This window comes from Cyprinodon variegatus, unplaced genomic scaffold, assembly GCF_000732505.1.
Source record: "Cyprinodon variegatus isolate N-32 unplaced genomic scaffold, C_variegatus-1.0 Scaffold977, whole genome shotgun sequence".
Classification (NCBI taxonomy): domain Eukaryota; kingdom Metazoa; phylum Chordata; class Actinopteri; order Cyprinodontiformes; family Cyprinodontidae; genus Cyprinodon; species Cyprinodon variegatus.
Genome location: NW_015151430.1, coordinates 49,182 through 67,530, shown reverse-complemented (window position 1 = coordinate 67,530; position 18,349 = coordinate 49,182). Strand labels below are relative to the sequence as shown.

Below are 18,349 nucleotides of genomic sequence, written 5' to 3'. Positions count from 1 at the left end.
GCACCTTATGTCTCTAACTGACCTAGTTAATGATTATATTTTATTGTTTGTAAAAAATGTCAGCAGCAATATCCAGAGTAAATTTGGAAATAAAACAAGGTATTGGCTTTAAAGAGCATGGAGACAGAGGACAGTAGTGATTATGCTCTACAGATTTACATTTATTGCAAATATGTTTTATGCAACTCTTCATTAGAACTGCTTACAGTAGTTTGATTTTACTGTGAATGGCACTTTTTTTTATTTCATGTTGCAGTTCCTTTTTCCTGTCATTGACAATAAAAAATGTGTAAACATGTTTCCTTTTCATTGGCTGCTTAAATCTAGTTACCGGAGCTGTGATGAAGAATAAACAAAGAGTAAAATAATGGACAGTGTGATGATCCATAATGATGCAAGAAGAAGAAAACATTTCAACAAGGACATGATTTTACTGATCAAATCCTGCCCCCGACCAGGCTAGCTCTGAGCAGATTGTTACTATGGCAACAGAAACAGATGTTGAAGAAACTCTCTTTGGAGGAAACTCTCTTTTTGAAACGGAAAACTCAAGATTTTCCCTGATTTTCTGTTTAGAAAACTTAGTGTTTTCAGTAAACCTGCTTTGTGAAATGGACTCTGGTGCTGTTGTTGTGGCCACCCGACTTTTAAATGAATGTTGATGCAAAAACTGCTGCTACAATCATTTTCAGGTGTAAAAAATTTCTTTGCTCATGGAAAGTATTGCATTTGCATATTCTCAACCTTAAATTGTTATGTTGAGTGTTATGGTCATAAGCACATAATCTGCATATTCTCTGAGGATTCACATGCAAAAAAGTTCACCTGTTCCACTAATTTTACACACTCAGTTTAAATTTCTACGTGTTTTGTACCCTAGATTGATAGTTACATCAGTCAGAAAGGCAATGATGGCGATTACTTGCAAGAAAGAGGGTATTATAGGCTTGAGGTAAAAGTTGTTGGTAAGTATTAATATGATTTGTGTAATGCTTGTTGCAGTTGTTAGCAGAGTTGTCAACAACTCAATTTGATTATGATCTCCACCTTCATTCTTGTTGTACAATATCATTAAATAGCTGTAAATTAAGTAGCTTCAGCTGTAAAGAGTTCATGCTTTTTGGGTGCTGTATGCCTTTTTAATTTTAAATGGGTTTTCAGATTATTTATTTATGCAGTTACATTTGTAAGTAAATTGAATGATTCACAGGTACTTCCATGTTGTTTATTTTGTCATAAGAGTCTTCCATATTTGTTCATTTTCAACTTTTTAGTTTTTCATTTATTTCTTGTGTTCGGTCTTTGTAGTTTAGTTTTTTTCTTAGATTAGAATAAGTCTTTTCCCTTTGATTTGTAGTTTTTCTTTGTGTCTAATTCAGCTCCTTCTCTGTTAAAATTGTACCTTCCCACAGTCTCCTTATGTGGTTCAAGCAGTTTTTCATATTCAATAGATAGGGCTTACCAAAATCTAATGTCCGTTTCTCTACCAGTGGCTCATGATTTAAGTTGTATAGTTTATTGTCATTGTTAGCCTATGTGTTCAGGAAATTCACATATCAGATTTGTCTTAAAATCTGGCTTCCTTACATTAGAATATCACAATGTGGGTGATCTACTGTATATGAGCAATGACACAGAAACAGTAAGTGAATTAGAATGTTATTGAAAAGTACATTAATTCTATTCATTCGATTGGCCAAGAAAAACAAATCATGTAGAATATTTACAAAGACTTGTTAATTATATTTCTCCAAATAATGAGGAAATTATATTTATGATCACATCAGACAGATCAATTCTAAACACAGATGGACTTAATATAATGAATGTCTGATCAAGGTTGCGGCTTTTAAAAGGTACATCTAATCTGACAAAGAGCTTCATCAGGTTGTATATTCAGATTGACTGAATCTGACATTTGAATACACACTTTCTTCAGTCTTAAACTCTCTCCTGTTCATGGTCCCTGTAGAGAAATGTAAGCCAGCATAGGTCATATGCTCTCCATCTTCTGTCTGAGTGGAAACAAAAAATTTACCGGTAAACCAAAAACTTAATTGTAGTGATTTTGTTACATATAGTGGGGGTTTATATATTTCTAATTAACAAAGAAATTTTGATTGATTACTTACAAAATCATCTGGTCGGCTTTGGTCATTGTATTGTGGTCGTGAAGAGGAGCTTTCTAAAGAGGAATTTGGATTCAATCATTTTATTTTTATTATCTATTTGTTTTAAGTTTATCTCTACTTACCTTTGTTTTTGGGTGATGTTCTTTGAGTTTGGCAACAGATTAAAACAATATTCAAAACCATCGAAATGGCCAAGCAGATCACAGTTATCACCAGCAACATAACATCACTCAATGAATGAGCTGGAAAAGGAGGAATACATGCAATTGTTTCTGTTAAAAATCTGTCATCATAAATAAGCTTTGTTTAAGAACATCTCATAAAGAAGTCATACCATTTTCAACTCTAGTTCCGTCTCCAAGTAATATCTCTCCACATGTGGCCACGGCACAGTAATAAGTCCCAACATCAGAAGGGGAGACCTTCTTAGAGAAGTTATAACTACATCTCTTCTGAGTGTTTGATGGCTTCTCACAATTTTCATGCGTTTTTCCATCGGTGTAGATGAGATCTGGAACAGACTTGTCCATTTTGGCTCTTAACCAGAACACTCTGGGTTCTCCTGAACAGGTTTTTTCCTCAGGCTGAGAAAGGAGTGAACACTGCAGAGTATCTGAGTCTGCTGGACGGGATGGATCTAGAACAGCTGGCTGCTGAACAACACGGTAGCTTGAAGTTCTCTCAGTGTTTCCTATAATGAATAATGATACTGTTATTATAGTTGTTATCATTAGGAAAGAAGAAAAACAAACAGTGTGTTATTTTGAATTTGTTTTAGATTTCATTAAATGAAAATATTGCAGTTTACCACAGAAAAAACATGTTGATCTTAATTATGAGTTTTGTTTTGTTTTTATAAGTGAGAATCTCTTCACTAATATATGTGGAAAAGTATCTCAAGGTTAGGTTAAAAAAGAAATTAGGTTAATTTCTGTCTCTCAGTCATTTAAAAGAAGGAAAAAACTTATTTATTTGTATTTATATTAGATTCCCAAATAAAACACAATTTAAATATTTTCACATTAGAAAATATGTATTATTTTAATAATAATATTTCTAAGTTTAAGTAATCTCTGAATAAAAACAGTCAGAAAGAAAAAATGGTGGAAGCAAATTAAATATACATATATAAATATATTAACCTAAACTTTTTTTGAATTATACCATTTATATGCCCCTCTCAGTGTGACTCTTGACTCATGATCTCAATACCTATTAAAAACAGATCTGGTTCAGTGGCAAAAATCTTCCAATAAGATACAGTTATCTTAGAAATTGTACATTCCCTTCCATTGAAGACAGAAATAAAAATCAGCTACAACTAAAATAAACTGAACCTGAAAAAAGGAATAATAAATAAAAATAACTTAAAAATGGAAATAATAACATTGATTTTGAAAATATATACATATATCTGTATATATTAATTAATAAAAAAATGTTTACTTTCTTTTTTTCTTTTTTTTTCTTTAGCAACACTTGGAGGAAATGACAGAAATCAGGTGTTTTTGGTAAATTTCAGGATATGTTCAGTCAGATTTCTGCTGTTGACATGTAGGTTGGTTGGTTCATGAGCAAGGTGGTTTAATTTCTCTCGGAAAGTTTGTTTTTGTAGAATTATGTAAATTCAGATCAGTATTGTATTTTACTGAATAATCATTTAGTATTTTTTTTTTATTTATTATTACTTTTTTTAGTTTTTTGTGAATCATTTTCTTTAATGGGAGGGTATGCAAACTTTCAAGCACAACTGTATAATTTATATACAAGAAAGTTTTTACCCTTTTCAGCCTTAAGGGATAAAAATGCTTTACTTAAGTTACATCATTACCTTCTATTAATAAATACATCCCATTCCATGTAGATTCAAACCAGTTGCTATAGGCACAGTGGTACATTCCCTCATCTTCTCTTGCAGTCTCTAAGATTGTCAGATTAAACGTTTTGTCATCCGATGTTGCGTTGAAAGCTGAGGATGGAAATCCAGGTCCATAAACAGGGTTTGTATTCATCTTATGCATTAAAATTAATTTGAGAGTATCTCCTGCAGTCTGCTTGTACCAGTGAAGCCAGTCCCTTTTCTGGTGGTCCTTATTTACATCACATGTTAAAGTCACAGTTTTGCCCAACTGGACTGTCACCACTGGAGCCAGGGCATCTGTGATTTTAGAAGAAAAACAGAAAAGTTAAACAAAAAAAAAGTAATCAAACAAAATCATATTAAAAGAAATATATGAAAAATCTTATATCACGCAACATATAAAATCTTGGTTCATGTAACACTTACATCCTTCATTAAGAAAAGAAAACAGTGCAGCCCATAAAAGAGTCATACTCAAACTGTCGTCACAGAGACATTTAACATTTAGGTCATAGAGATGTTTCGTGAACCACTTTTAAGGGCATGTGATTTCTGAGAAGTGCATTCATATCACTTCCTGCTGCCACACAGATGATAATGTTTAATGCAAAAATATATTAATATCCAAAGCTTTTTATTTTTTTAGGCTGAGGCCCAGAATTCTCTATAATTAGCAGAAAAAAAAACAGAATCTCATATAATCTTACCATAACTGGAATTGGAACATGTTTATTTAGAAAACGTAATTATATTACTGTTAGTGCTACACATTGTGATGTGCCTTGGAGATTCCCTTGCAGTTTCTTTCCTGGGAGTAATTTACTAAGTTTAACCACTATTCATCTTAATAATAAAAAAATCTAAAACAAGAATAAAAAGTTTAATAGAATTTATTCCAGATCAGATTGGTTCAGAACAGAACATTTGCAGTGAATCACACAGCTGCAGGCTCAAGTCATTGGCATGGGGATCGATGCCGTATTGCTTAACCATCAAGAATCCTAACTCTCAGGGTTACCTAGAGATGTATTTTTTTTTCTTCCTCTTTTTTCCTAACAAAGGAACTGTGCTATATAGATAATCGGCTTGGGGGTAAAAAAAAAAAAAAAGCATTAACTATAGTAAATTTCTCCACTGTGAATCAATCTACTGTATGGGTTGGAAAATCTTGTAATATATAGACTCTGTTCAACAGGTACCGTATGTAATATATTAGGTTTTACCAAGTGTACATGAACAGCAAAGAATAATACTAACAACTCCCCCTGATAAAGTACCAAATTTTACGAGTACCTTTGAACAAGAGCTGCTCATATTCTGAAAAATTATAAACTGCAGGAAATTTGCATACATTTAGCACCATGCAACAATAAAAAAGCTTAAATGAGAGTTTTTTATTTAAGATTCAAAATGGTAAATTATAGTTTTTTATTGTAGAAAATTACACTTACTTCCTTGCTGAAGAAGAACATGTAGCATGACCCCAAACAGAAGCATCTTGACACAACAATTTACACGCTGTGATACTGACAAGACAGAAGGAAGTGGGGTAATTTTACATCATACCAACAAATCTCTGTATTTCCTGCCTCACTCACTTTTTTCTGCAAAACATAAAATTTTATTCTGTAAAGGAAAAAAAATGTGTTCAAATTCAGAACATGTAAAAAAGCTTTGGTTCAGAGTAACAAAGTGGAAAAAATTTCCTTTAATCAGATTAGACTTTAGAAAATAAAAACGTCTAATTAAAACCGAGAATTTCTGCCCAATGTTTTGCACTTGTGAATGCACAAAAATGGATCTTGAACATGCCTTCAAAGCCTTGAACAATTCACAAATCAAACTTTGGAAAAGTTCCTTAAAAAGTGCCCTTCACAATAAAATCAGTAAAATGTTTCATTGTTAATTTACGGTAATTTGCTGGCTATTAACTGTATTACTTTCAAAGTAAATTCACAGTATTCTACTGGGAATAAATCACAATATTTGTTTGTAAATGTTTTACAATATTCTACTGGGAATATATCTCAATATTTATCTGTAAATATCTCACAGCAATGTATTGTGAATATTTTACAGCAATTTTTACTAAAATGAAAACTATATGTCGTAACTACAATGACAATGCCCGTGGAATTATTGTGATATATCTACTCAGTAACCAGTAACTTACTGTAAATTTACAGTAAAATATTGTTAGTTGGATTTCAATTGGATTTTAACTAAATCTTTTTTTTTATTTTCTCCATGAACAAAGAACACCAGGACCAATGTAATTTAATCTTTTATTATAAAAAGTAGAACATAAAGAATACATACACACAGAACTGCAAATGAACACAATCGTCAACTTTTCACATTTAAACCATCATTCACAGTCTATCAGTTTATTTGGGCTGATTGACATTTTCCTGCACTTCAATCCAGCATCAGGGTTTTTCATCAAGAGGCACCTGTAAACAAAAGACAACAACTTTCAGTTTTACATAAATTTGTTGTTGCAATGTATACCCAGGGCACCGCTGTAGACTCTGTTTCCCTGTAAGTGAATTAAACACCAAAAAAAGAAATTAATAATTAAAGAGATGTTCAGATACCAAAAATTTCCTCCCAATATAGATACTTGTGCTGTGGGAATCACCAAAACAAAGTACAAATACCACTAAGTTGTAAAAAGCAACAATATTTCACCTGTATGACTATAAAATGATTGTCATAGTGTTAAGTTCTGGCTCAGGGATCAGATCATTGCTTGAAATCCAGTATTTATACCAGAACTTTCAGCAGTATCAGAGACATATCAAATTCTGGCATCGATATCAGAACAACTAACTGGAAGACAAGTACTGTAAGACTGATTACTGGCAAGCAAATCAGCTGCAAAGAGATGGAGACAGACAAACATTAAACAACTAACCTGTGACATAAACAGCATGCATGTTATATGAATTATGTCATCCGCTTGACACCAAAGATAAAAAGTTTGAGACTAAATAAACTTATCAAGAATGAGCTCATGTCAGCTACTCACAGGTTATATAATCTTCTAACAAAACGGAGATAGATGAGGAGTGTTTGGCAGCCAACTTTTATTCAATGCAGTTGACAAAATGCTAGATCATAGCAAAACATAAACTGTATTACATTTCTGATGCCAAAATAATTGCATTATAGATATGCCAGTTCCCAACTGTCAAAGTCAGGGTATCAATCTATCTCATTGTAGTTCTCTAAGTACCGTAACCTGTAGCGTCGGGAGGGGAGCTCTTTTTCTTCTAAAGCTTGCTGTCTGCTGCAGCATGTTTACCTGCCTCTGCAATGATTTAAGTCTTTATGGTGTGGGATTCACGTTATCACAGCGGTTTTTCAATTTTTATATACAAAATAAGGAAGTACATGTCTACTGACGTCTCACTATTGACTAGTATTTTCCCCATTTTTTGGAAATTCCTTCTCTTTTGTACTTTAAAAAAAGATCAGCTGATTTCTTTTTTAAATAAATTGTGACCTATTTCAAGAGCAAAATGTGAATGAAAGGGCTGAAATCTGTTCTCGAATGCGTGCTCCTATTTTTTTTCCCAATCTTTGGGAATTTACTCACAGGTGCCACTGTGAGTAAAAGGCTCACACTGTGCAGCCCTGCTGCAGATGGCAATTCAGAGATTTGGTGGTAAAGTTTGTGTTTCTGCCTTTTTAGGTTGATTAATGTAATTTTCAGCTGGTCAAGGCAGGTCTATCCATCTTTTGCATTTTTAAGAATCCATCTTTGTTTGGGAGAGTACATTTAACTGTGCTCCCCCTAATAATACCTCAGGGAAAGTATGTCTGAACTGTATGTTCCCCGCTAACAACATTTAGCATTTTATAAGCTGTCTTTTTTTAACAAAACTTCCATTTCCACTATGCATTCCAAATGCGAAATCTTTGAAACTTGACTTTGTAGGAGACACAGTTGCTCCTGCAAGGCAGTGAGATTCAACTTACAGACAAATTGGGATCTCTGATTGCTCAGTTGCTGAACATCAGGTGGCATTAGTTGAATAACAATTAAAGCTATATTGTGTGATTTTCAGCAACATGTAATGCCACCCCCCATGAAAAATCATCACAACCAGTATCTGCTAATCACCAATTTAAGTATTAAACCCATAACTTCTTTAGTGTTTGCATTAACATTGGAACAATAAGTATAAAAATTAGTAGAAGAAAAGGTATTATGGATTGAGCACTGTTTTAACGAAGGAGGCAGCAGAGACAAACTTTTTTTTTTAAATCAGCTCTCTGTTTTTCCTGTGAACATATCCAATCTATGACTATCCTGCTTTGATCCTCCTAAGTCAGCCTACATACTGTAGCTAGCTTGGTCCAGTCATAGCCTCTCCCCCACCTTCAGTGCTTCAGTTTGCTAGGCAGGATACTCCAATCCACCTCTGTGCTCCTCCACTTTCCTCCTGAGCTAGAGCACTGTTCTGTTCAGAGCTCCAGAGGGGGGGCATGGCTGGCCACTTCATCCCGGTTATGGAGCTCTCTGAATCGGTGTTCTTGCACTGTTGTTCTGCTTCTGCTCTGAGCTTCAGAACATTGCTCCTTTACCTCTGTTCTCCAGGTGATTCATCCCCCTGTTTTGGTCTCTGGTTATAGTGTTTGACCTTTGACCAAAACAAACAAGGACCAAGTCCAGGATATAGATCCAAGCATTGCCGACTGAGTGGTGCGAGTCTAGTTTACATAGATCATTTTATAAATTGTATTTTATGAATCTGTGTAGGATATAGATTTTATATAGGCCTACCTTGCTGCAGATGCAATGGCGATCTCTACAGCCACTAGTTTGTCAGCTCTGTACTGCAGTAACTCAAAGATGTCTGCCTCCATACATAAAGGCCCACTACTATGTAATTATAAAGAGCAATACAACACAAACATGCTTGAGACTTTCAGTTCAAATATGATAATAAATAACATACATATGGATGATATATGGCATTCCTGAAATGATTATGCTGTGTTCACATCAAAAGGGTTTGAGCATCACAAACACTTTGGACTTTGGACGCTGGGTCAGAAGCTGGTCAAATTGCGTTGACACTTTAGTGCTCTGGTTGTGTCTCTGCTCTGTGCTGTAGCTTTAAGCCAAAGAACAGCTTGGCTTTATTTACTTTCATGCGTTAGCATGTGTTGTAGTACTATGTAATAAATAAGTTAAGCTATTTTAAGTTAAATTACATTTTTGTAATTTGGTCATCCCACCACTCCATAGGATTTTATTTAAACAAAGGTTATTACATTTTTTGTGCAATTATTTATTTACTTTCTTTAAAGTTAGTTTGTGGTTACACAAGTTAAGTGAATTCTGTATGTAACTCATTGTATAATACCACTGGCAGCAAACAGTTTCTATATTTTCATAGTTTACAATGCCAGTGCCTGCCATCTTGTTTTACAAGCATATTTCACAGGTTGTATTTTGGTGAACTTTGAATTCAGATTGAACTCCCAGATGAAATACTTGAAATAAAAGCAATATATGAAAATGAATGTTTTTTTCCAATTTCCTTTCATGAAATGGAAGTTAGACAGAAAATCGATAATCGATATGATCAAATTTGAGATTTTATTTTTAGACATTGCCCAGCCCTGAATTATGTTTTGTTTCTTGAAACAATCTATGCCCTTTTCACAGATTGCTCAGGCACAAAATGAACTTCTATGCAATAACTAACAAACACACATGTCTGAGCATTATATACGTTTGAACCTGAGTGACAAAGATTCCTTATTCTTTGTTGCATGGGCAATCACTGTCTGTTCTCTTTTTCTTTTTTCTTTTTTTGCAACTGCTCCCACCCCGGATAAGGATAGTGTTTAGCAATGACTCCATGACCGATAAGAAAGGTTGCAGTTTCAAGGCTGTTACAGGTGGATTACAAAGGAGCAAGAAGCTCATGACCCCTCAAATTTGGAGAAGAGACTAAAGAGCAGATTAGGGCAGTGGTTCTCAATCCTGGGCATCAAATACCACTTCCCTGCATATTTTAGAATTATTCTCACTGATACACACCTGACTTTTAACTGAATGATTAACGGGTTTCTGCAGCAGGCAGAAACCCGAAGGCTGCTAAGGGGGTCATGCAAGTATTTGCCTGCACCACACAAATGTGTAATGTGGTGCTGCAAATTGCCTCTGTAATGAAAAAAAGTGCAGTTTATGGACATGAAGCCCCTTTTTATAAGCTCCGGAGGGTAATGTATGGAAATGTAATCAAATTAACCGTTTTTGTTACAACCCATCCAGTGTGATTTCAAAGAATCTTCAAAGCTTGTTTTCAATTTAATTCTTACATTATTCTTTTATTTTCACAAGTTTGATATATTTAAAAAGTTTTTACTCCACTATTTCAGAACCTGTAAATAGCTCAAAAAGTCCCTGGTTAGATGTGATTCTGGATTTGCCACAGCCTGTCACATTTATTACATAATTTTTCTAAAGAAAAAAAAAGAAAAAAAGAAAAAAAAAAAGGAAGACTACGTTTATTATTTTCAGAAAATAGAAATTTAATTGCGACATTCATTCAACCTGATGGTCTGACTTCGGAATACACCATTTCTTCAGTCTTCAGTTCTCTCTTCTTAATTCCTTTTGGTTTCGTCCCTCCAGAAAAATGTAATGCAGAGTAGACCAGATCCTGGCCTTCATCACGCTGTTCAGAGACAGATATTTAAGCGTTAAGTGTTTTATTTACTGAATAATAAATCAAACCCCTTTATAAAAAAAATATTTGTGATTTTTTTTTTTTTTTTTTATCACTACGTACAATGTCATCACTTTGTTGGTTAAAGTTGTTGCTTTCTGCTTCTGAGGGGCTTTCTGCACAGTTGGAACAAACAGAAATATGTATTATTAATAACAATTTATTTGTAATGATCTATGTCAGATGGCTGATGTTAATGCACACATTTTACAACTTTAAGTAGAATACATAAGTAATATTGCTCAGTTAATAACACTTACCTTTGAATATTTTACATCCAAAGGATTGAGTTCGGTAACAAATCAAAAAGATATGTACAATCAAAGAAATGGTCAAAAAGATTATTGTGATCAGCAGAATCATATTTCCATAACATGGTGTTTCACCTGAAAAAGCGATAAAAAGAAATATGTTCATTCCCTAGCTTATTTATTATTGTGCATATTTCTCAACGTGTGTACTGTATATATTACCTCCTTCCTTTCTGATTGCATTTCCTAATAAGATTTCTCCACATGTAGCCACAGCACAGTAGTAAGTCCCAGGATCAGAGGAGCTGATGTTCTTGGGGAAGTTATAGATACATTTTTTTTGGGTGTTTGGACTTTTCTCACAGTTATCAGCTCTTTTACCATCAGTGTAGATGATATTTGGATAGGGTCTGTTGGATCCAGCTTTGAACCAGAACATGCTGAAATCTTCTGAACATGAATTGTTCTCTGACTCAGAGAGGACTGAACACTGCAGAGTCTCTGAGTCTTCTGGACGTGACGACTCTGAGGCTGTTGACTGGTGAACAACAGTGTAGCTGGATGTCTTCTTTGAGTTTCCTGAAATAATTATTATAAGGTTATATTTTAAAACTAAGTTGTCTGATATGTTAAAAGTAATTTCACAAGGTAAGGAAATATTTGTGAAACTGTCCTCTGTGCCTTGCCTGTCCCCAATAGAGCAGGGGGCTGTCACAGTAGCGCCTGAAGAGCATTAAGGAGTTCAGGACCCAGCGTGAAGGTTTAAGTTTTGAACCATAGATTACTCTACAGAATGTAGAAATCCCGCTATAAACAAATATAACCACTTGGCTGCCTCTTTCCAAAGTGTCAATGGATGTCTGAGTGTTTTTTGTTAACAACTCTGAGACTGAAGCAGTGATAATAGTTTTTTTTTTCTTTTCACAAATACAAATTCCCTATTTGCATTTATTCAGATTTGTATTTGATATTAAGCTTTCTTTTCAACAGGAATGGAAGAGTAAAAAAAAAAAGTCAGAGGCACTAATAATCTATTACCAAAGATCAGTTTAAAATGGTAAGACACTTTTAATCTTATTTCTTGTTGACTGACTTAGATAAATGTTACATATTTTTTAGAATTGTTTTCAATATAATTAGGACCCTGCAATATGTGTAATATGCATTTATCGTTTAACATCTGCTATGTATTTTTCTGTCGTTTGTAGTAACAAATATTTCAAAAGATTACATATTGAGGTCTCACAATTACCTTTTACCATCAAATACGTCCCCATCCAAGTAGAGCCTGTCCAGTCTGTAAGAGCACAGTGATATATTCCCTCGTCTTGTTCAACTGTCCTCAGAATTGTGAGGTTGCTTATTTTATCATCGCATGTTATATTGAATCTTGAAGAAGGAAATTGTGGTCTATAAGTGGGATCTTGGTTTTTTCTCTGCATCACAATCATTTTTAGAGTATCTCCAGAAGTTTGCTTGTACCAGTGAAGCCATGATGTTGTTGTGAATTTCTCCATATTTGCACAGGTAAAAGTTACAGGTTCACCAATCTGAACAGTGACCACAGGAACTAAGGCATCTGGGTTAAAGACAAAATCAATAATCAACATAAAATGTTAATGCCAAACTGAAAATGGTTTCACACTTTAAAACAAAATGTACTTACATCCTTGATGAAGCATAAAGACTGTGATCCATAACAGAGTCATGATGACACTGACTTCATAAAGACCCTTGATGCTTTACTAACAGGAGTAGGTGTGGCAATCCAGCTCTAAAGTGCATCTAACTGGTTTTTCATTTTTCAGAAAAAAAAGATTGCCTCCTCCCACCTTAAGACCCTGTTTTGTAAGATGTCTTTTATTTTTATCTTACAATTATCAATTGACTTTAGGCTAATAGTCATGTTTTCTTTTGTCCTGACTTCAATTCTTTGATCAAGAAGTTTTACATCAATGGCGTAAGGAAAATTTTACGCACAAATATCTTTTCTAATAGTGCCACCAACAGGTTCTTTGGTAATATTAAAAATTATTGTAGTCTGATTCAAATTCTACCCCAAATGTTTATGTTTCTGCACAATAAGCAGCTGAAGATTACAAGAGCTAATTTTCTCTAAGGACAAAGGCAAGGCTTTATTTATATAGCACTTTTCTGCCAAAAAGTAAAAATGTTTATACAAAGCATACAAAATACACAGAAGTTCTTACCGAATTTTTGAAGATGAAGCATAAAGGCAAATAACAAATAAGCATTTTAAATTAAAATATTTTCAAAAGCAATATAAAATAAAAATTAAAAGTTTGTTTAACCTATATGTATAGAAGGATCTCATGGTGGCAGCAGTTCCACAGTGTAAAGGAAGCTTAATTTTTGGAGCATACAGACTGAAGGCTGCTTCACCATGTTTTGTCTTCTGAGTCTCTGAATGGTAAGCAAGCATGACTCTGGTGATCCTATAGGTCTTGATAGTTTGTAGCAGTGGAGAAGATCAGAGGTTTAGCTCATGAACCTGGAATACTCACATTGATCATGTGCCACTCTCAAAGTTCATTTATTCGCATCCAAGTTTATTAATTCACTGTTTAATCTACGCCATGAGTCATGATTGGTTTCATGTTGAAACTTTGATTCTACCGTCATTTCAGTGTTTTCTCTTAAGTGACAATTAGGCATCATATTAGGCAATTTTAAGGTTAAATGATTTCCACATCTCCATTATTTGCATTTAGTTTTGATCTCAGATTTTCAGTTTAATGTATAGTTTTAAATATATGATTATTTTCTGGTTAGTTTATTCTTTTTGAAATGCTTCAGTTTCAGTTTAGTCTTCTTTAGTTTTAGCCATAGTTTTAGACTTTTATACTGTATATATGACTTTAATACCAGAGGCAAGAACAGACTGCCTCAGCAAAATATCTCATGACCTGAGCATTTGTTATCTGTTCTTCAATGATGGAGTGCTCATTATATATAATCTCCACTTTTAACTATCATCTCAATCGTTACCATTGCATGGCAGATTATCACTGGGCGTCATCGCAACTAATACTGCAATGTATAATTGCCATTACATCTTTGGCAATTGGCTATCTTTGGCATTCTCCATTTTGATCACTGCTGCACTTTATACATGGAAATGAATATGTAGTTAACTGCTAAGCTGCTCATTCACTGTTGAAACGCTGTATGTATCGAAATTTTGTTTTTATACACTCGTTTTGTATACACTCATTTTGTATACAATAAAGTTTGTCTAAGTCTAAGTCACACGGCAACACACCATGGCAGGTGAGGATCTTTGCATGCGGCCTATCATGCAGGGCATTGTTAGCTCAGTACTCACACTGGGCAGTATATGTGAACTGATGAGCTCTGTTCCCTGTCTGAGCAGTCTAGTTACTTTAGATGAGGGCTACCATTCTTAATAGTCATTTAGGCCTGCTAGTTTTCAAATGGGATGAAACTTTTACAATGAGGTTGTTCACTCCCTGAACCCATTCTGTTCATGCAGATGAACCTTATCCCCAGGCTCTGGGGTGTATTTCCTTTGGAAGCAGTTACAATTTCCTGCCCCCCTTCCATCTCTCAGAGATTCAACATTACATTAAATCATTCAGTAGAGGGGGAGTGCAGCCTGGTTGTTAGGGCATTGCGCTTGGAATCCAGAAGTGCAAGCCCAACTCCCATGGACTGCCGCTCTGGGTCCCTGAGCAAAACCCTTCACTCCACACTGCTATTCCGGGCATCCCATGATGGCAGCCCACTGCTCACCAAGGGGATGGGTCAAATGCGGAGGTGAATTTCTCCAATGTGAGATTAATAGTTAAAGTATTATTATTTTTGATCTGCTTGTCAACAATTTTTAAGTAATTTCTCTCTGGGATTATTATAATTATATTTCTGATTCTGATTCTGTCAAGGGTATCCATCCCTAACATTTCAGGGAAAAAGTGCATGCATCATCTCAGTGTCCTATATAAATGGCCCTATGCCCCCTCACTGTCCTGTTCAAGTCTCCTTAAACACTCAGTTTAATCATAACCCTTGCAATCTTCCCCATAGACATTCTTCAGGGTCATTCATTTAGAATAGGGGCAGAACGTCAGCTGCACCCAAGTTATTTTTACAACATCACCTCTAAAACTTGCCAGTGCTGATCTCTTCTCTTTATTAAGTGGCTCAACGCTCTCTTAACCTTGAAGTAAGCACATTCAGGAACTGATTGGTGGTGGTAAGTCTTCCCCATCTCCTCACTTCCTGTACTTAAGATAGCTTACTTATCTCCTGCTTATTTCTTCATGCCTTAGCAGGCCCTCAGTCCACACAATCGCTACCCCCTTTGCAGGCATGATCAGACCATACACTCTAACAGCCGGTCGGCACCATTTCTTTGACTTTTGCAGGGCATGGCCAATCGGCATCCTCTCTATGTCTATGTCTCTCAACTTTACACATCTTTTCAAGCTTGGCTGGTCAGCACCTCTCTCTCTAGGAACGGCCGGTCCACACCATCCCTGCGCCTTTTGCAAGGTATGTGCAGTCGGCACCCTCTCTACACCTTTGCAGGCTAGGCTTTTCCACACACTCTTTAAGCCTTTTGCAGGGACTTATATTTAGCACTTTATCAGTAATTCAACAGCATCTCCATTAGCACATAAACAGTATTGCAATCAGCGCATCATCACCGTATAAACAGCTCAGAAATTAGCGCATCACACAATGGGGTTTGAATTGTTCCCCACCAGTGTAAAATGTCTCCAGGGTACTACTAACTGACACTCAGGAGGAGGAAGGGCTTCTGGTTTCTGGTTCTAAAATCTTAAGCAAAGGAATTACTAAAAAACATAGCAAAAACAATACCAACAATTCAACCTGGACAGACTCACATAGGGAATCCTGCAATTAGGAATGTTTTATTCAATTCATTTCAGTTTATTTATACAGCACGAATCAAAAACATGTGCCCCCCTAAGGCACTCCAATCAGACCACCCAACCATATCACACAGTCAGAGAGATCATAAGTCAACTTTGATGCTGAGAATTGACATATGCTTGAATGAGTCACCTAGGAAAATCATTAAAGTAGTTTTTCCCCAGGGTTCTAAAACTGGTAGTGTAATAAGCCAGAGGGGGAGTGGGACTGAGAATAAAGTGAGGGAGGGAGGAGATGGGGTGGAGGTTGGTGAAAGTTTGCTTGCATGTGGGAGAGAAGCCAGGGCAGGAGCAAAATCATGGGCATCTCAAAAGATTATTGGCTTCAGAAGAGGTGTGGTCTCAACGTTTATTGGCTGAAAATGAACGAGGGACATCGAAGGTGGTTCAGGTGAAGCTGATAAGAGTCTTCTAGATTTAAATTTCGCTTAAGAACATTTTACTATGTTTGGTTGGTCTCCTTTGAACATTTGAGTCTTTATAGCAATCTTTACTAAGATCTTTACTAAGCAATGAGACTCAATGAGATCAAAGAGACTTTTAATGTGGTTAACTACTTAAGATTAAGTACTTTCTATTTGACTAAATTAAAGGACCAGATATTTTAACCTCACAATGCAAATCCACATAGAAGCTGACAGACTAGGGCTCAGATGAAAATCTCTCAACTCTCTGCCCCTCATCATGATCCTAATGATGAGTAAACCTTTACCTCATGTCTTGCTGGGTGGATATAAGGGGTTTAACATTAAACAGAAGTGAAACAAAGAATGCTGGATTCCTCTGAAAGAACTTCCACAATTTTAATATTTCAGAGTCAGTAAATCTTTTTTTTATCATCCTTACCAGTAGGAGATGCATTATGAATATGCACATCTTAATATGGAATCTCCATCACATTAGGCAAAAACTTTTCTCATTACATAAATACACACATACTGGTATGAATAATTCCTGTCAAGATTAAAGTTTATCCATCTTATAGTTGGATTATTTGAAACTGTGACAATAGTTCACTTGGACTAAATTAAACCACACAAATATGCAACTGTCCTTTAATAGTTTTAAAGCAGCAAAAGTTTGCAGAGGTTTAGGTAGACAATTCCCATTTATCTTAGATATAGTATTTCAGATTTATTTGCAAATTAATTAAATTAAAAATGTATTTATCAACGTACCTTTTTATACCTGGTATGAATATGGAAATGTTTTACAATGGTATTTGAGTAATATATATAAGTAATTTTTGACTTGAATATAGTAGATCACTTAAGCGAAAAAAGAATGAAAAATATTGGTAGGAATAGTTATAACTATCAAAGTACAAACTGTTCACTTACCAGACACGAGAATTCAAGTTCAGTGGACCTTTTTCAAAGATATCACTACTTTCATCAAGGAAATTAACCAACGCAGTAGCAAAAATCCCATTCGTGTGTCACGGTCTTGGCACTGATGACTGGCTTAATTACTCATTTGTGTAAAATTTCTGTATGTGTATAGTAAGTAAGTAAGTAAGTAAACTTTATTTGTATAGCACTTTTCACAGACGAAGTCACAAAGTGCTTCACATGAAAACATAAAAACAACACAAGTAAAAACAGATAAAATGCAATAAAAGCTAAAATAAATAAGTGAGTAAAACAATAAGCTATGTGCTTTGGAAGGCTAGTGAAAACAGGTGTGTTTTTAGCTGCTTTTTAAAGATATCCACCGTGTCCAGAGAGCGGAGGGACAGGGGGAGTTCATTTCAGAGATGGGGTGCCGCCGCTTTAAAGGACCGGTCTCCTCGGGTTTTAAAACGAGTCCGAGGAACCATAAGCAGGTTTTGACCTGAAGACCTTAGGCTACGGACCGACGTATACGGCTGGATCAGACCTGTCATGTAGCCAGGCGCCTGTCCATGGAGGGCCCTGAAGGTAAGAACCAGGATTTTAAAATTTATCCTGGAAGCAACAGGAAGCCAATGTAGGGACTGCAGGAGAGGATTAACATGGGCTGTCCTATTTTTACGGGTCAGGAGTCTTGCAGCAGAGTTCTGGACAATTTGTAGGCGACCCAGCTCCTTCTTGCTCAGACAGGTAAACAGGCTGTTACAGTAATCCAGTCTTGAAGAAATGAAAGCATGGATGATTCTCTCCAAATCATCGTGTGAGAGGATTTTCCTTACCTTGGAGATATTGCATGTATTTGTTACATTTTTTGACTGACTATTTTCAATTTCAAGCCATTATTTTGGGGGCAATTTGTATTTATGAGCCATTTATTTAAGTAGCGAGTATGTTTATTTTGCTCTGGGGGATGGATGTGGGGGTGGGGTTTTATAAAATATAGGTAAATGTGACACAATAAAAAACAATGGGCAGCATTTTTTCTTACAAAATCATGTATTTTAATGATGTATCAGATAATTAAA

The 18,349-nt window shown here is 35.3% G+C and overlaps 2 protein-coding genes across 2 annotated transcripts; both read right to left on the bottom strand.

Moving 5' to 3' along the window:
* Nucleotides 1-1,883: 1,883 nt before the first annotated feature.
* On the bottom strand, nucleotides 1,884-4,223 carry LOC107100476. Its single transcript, XM_015398983.1, has 6 exons — nucleotides 4,194-4,223; nucleotides 3,964-4,101; nucleotides 2,467-2,823; nucleotides 2,255-2,374; nucleotides 2,133-2,185; nucleotides 1,884-2,015 (listed from the first exon to the last, which is right to left on the bottom strand). The coding sequence occupies exons 2-6, from the start codon at nucleotides 4,028-4,030 to the stop codon at nucleotides 1,884-1,886; spliced, it is 729 nt and encodes a 242-aa protein (XP_015254469.1). The 5' UTR covers nucleotides 4,031-4,101; nucleotides 4,194-4,223.
* Nucleotides 4,224-10,517: 6,294 nt separating this feature from the next.
* On the bottom strand, nucleotides 10,518-12,705 carry LOC107100486. Its single transcript, XM_015398991.1, has 6 exons — nucleotides 12,663-12,705; nucleotides 12,249-12,575; nucleotides 11,219-11,575; nucleotides 11,006-11,131; nucleotides 10,809-10,861; nucleotides 10,518-10,694 (listed from the first exon to the last, which is right to left on the bottom strand). The coding sequence occupies exons 1-6, from the start codon at nucleotides 12,703-12,705 to the stop codon at nucleotides 10,566-10,568; spliced, it is 1,035 nt and encodes a 344-aa protein (XP_015254477.1). The 3' UTR covers nucleotides 10,518-10,565.
* Nucleotides 12,706-18,349: the final 5,644 nt, after the last annotated feature.

Bases quoted from the DNA above. Each gene is read 5' to 3' on its own strand.
- LOC107100476 (XM_015398983.1), bottom strand. From the start codon at position 4,030: ATGTACCACTGTGCCTATAGCAACTGGTTTGAATCTACATGGAATGGG. The intron at 2,375-2,466 runs GTATGACTTCTT...CTCCTTTTCCAG, and splicing joins CGGAACTAGAGTTGAAAATG to CTCATTCATTGAGTGATGTT. The intron at 2,186-2,254 runs GTAAGTAGAGAT...ATTCCTCTTTAG, and splicing joins AACATCACCCAAAAACAAAG to AAAGCTCCTCTTCACGACCA.
- LOC107100486 (XM_015398991.1), bottom strand. From the start codon at position 12,705: ATGACTCTGTTATGGATCACAGTCTTTATGCTTCATCAAGGAT. The intron at 12,576-12,662 runs GTAAGTACATTT...TCTTTAACCCAG, and splicing joins CTTTATGCTTCATCAAGGAT to ATGCCTTAGTTCCTGTGGTC. The intron at 11,576-12,248 runs GTAATTGTGAGA...TAATTATTTCAG, and splicing joins GACGTATTTGATGGTAAAAG to GAAACTCAAAGAAGACATCC.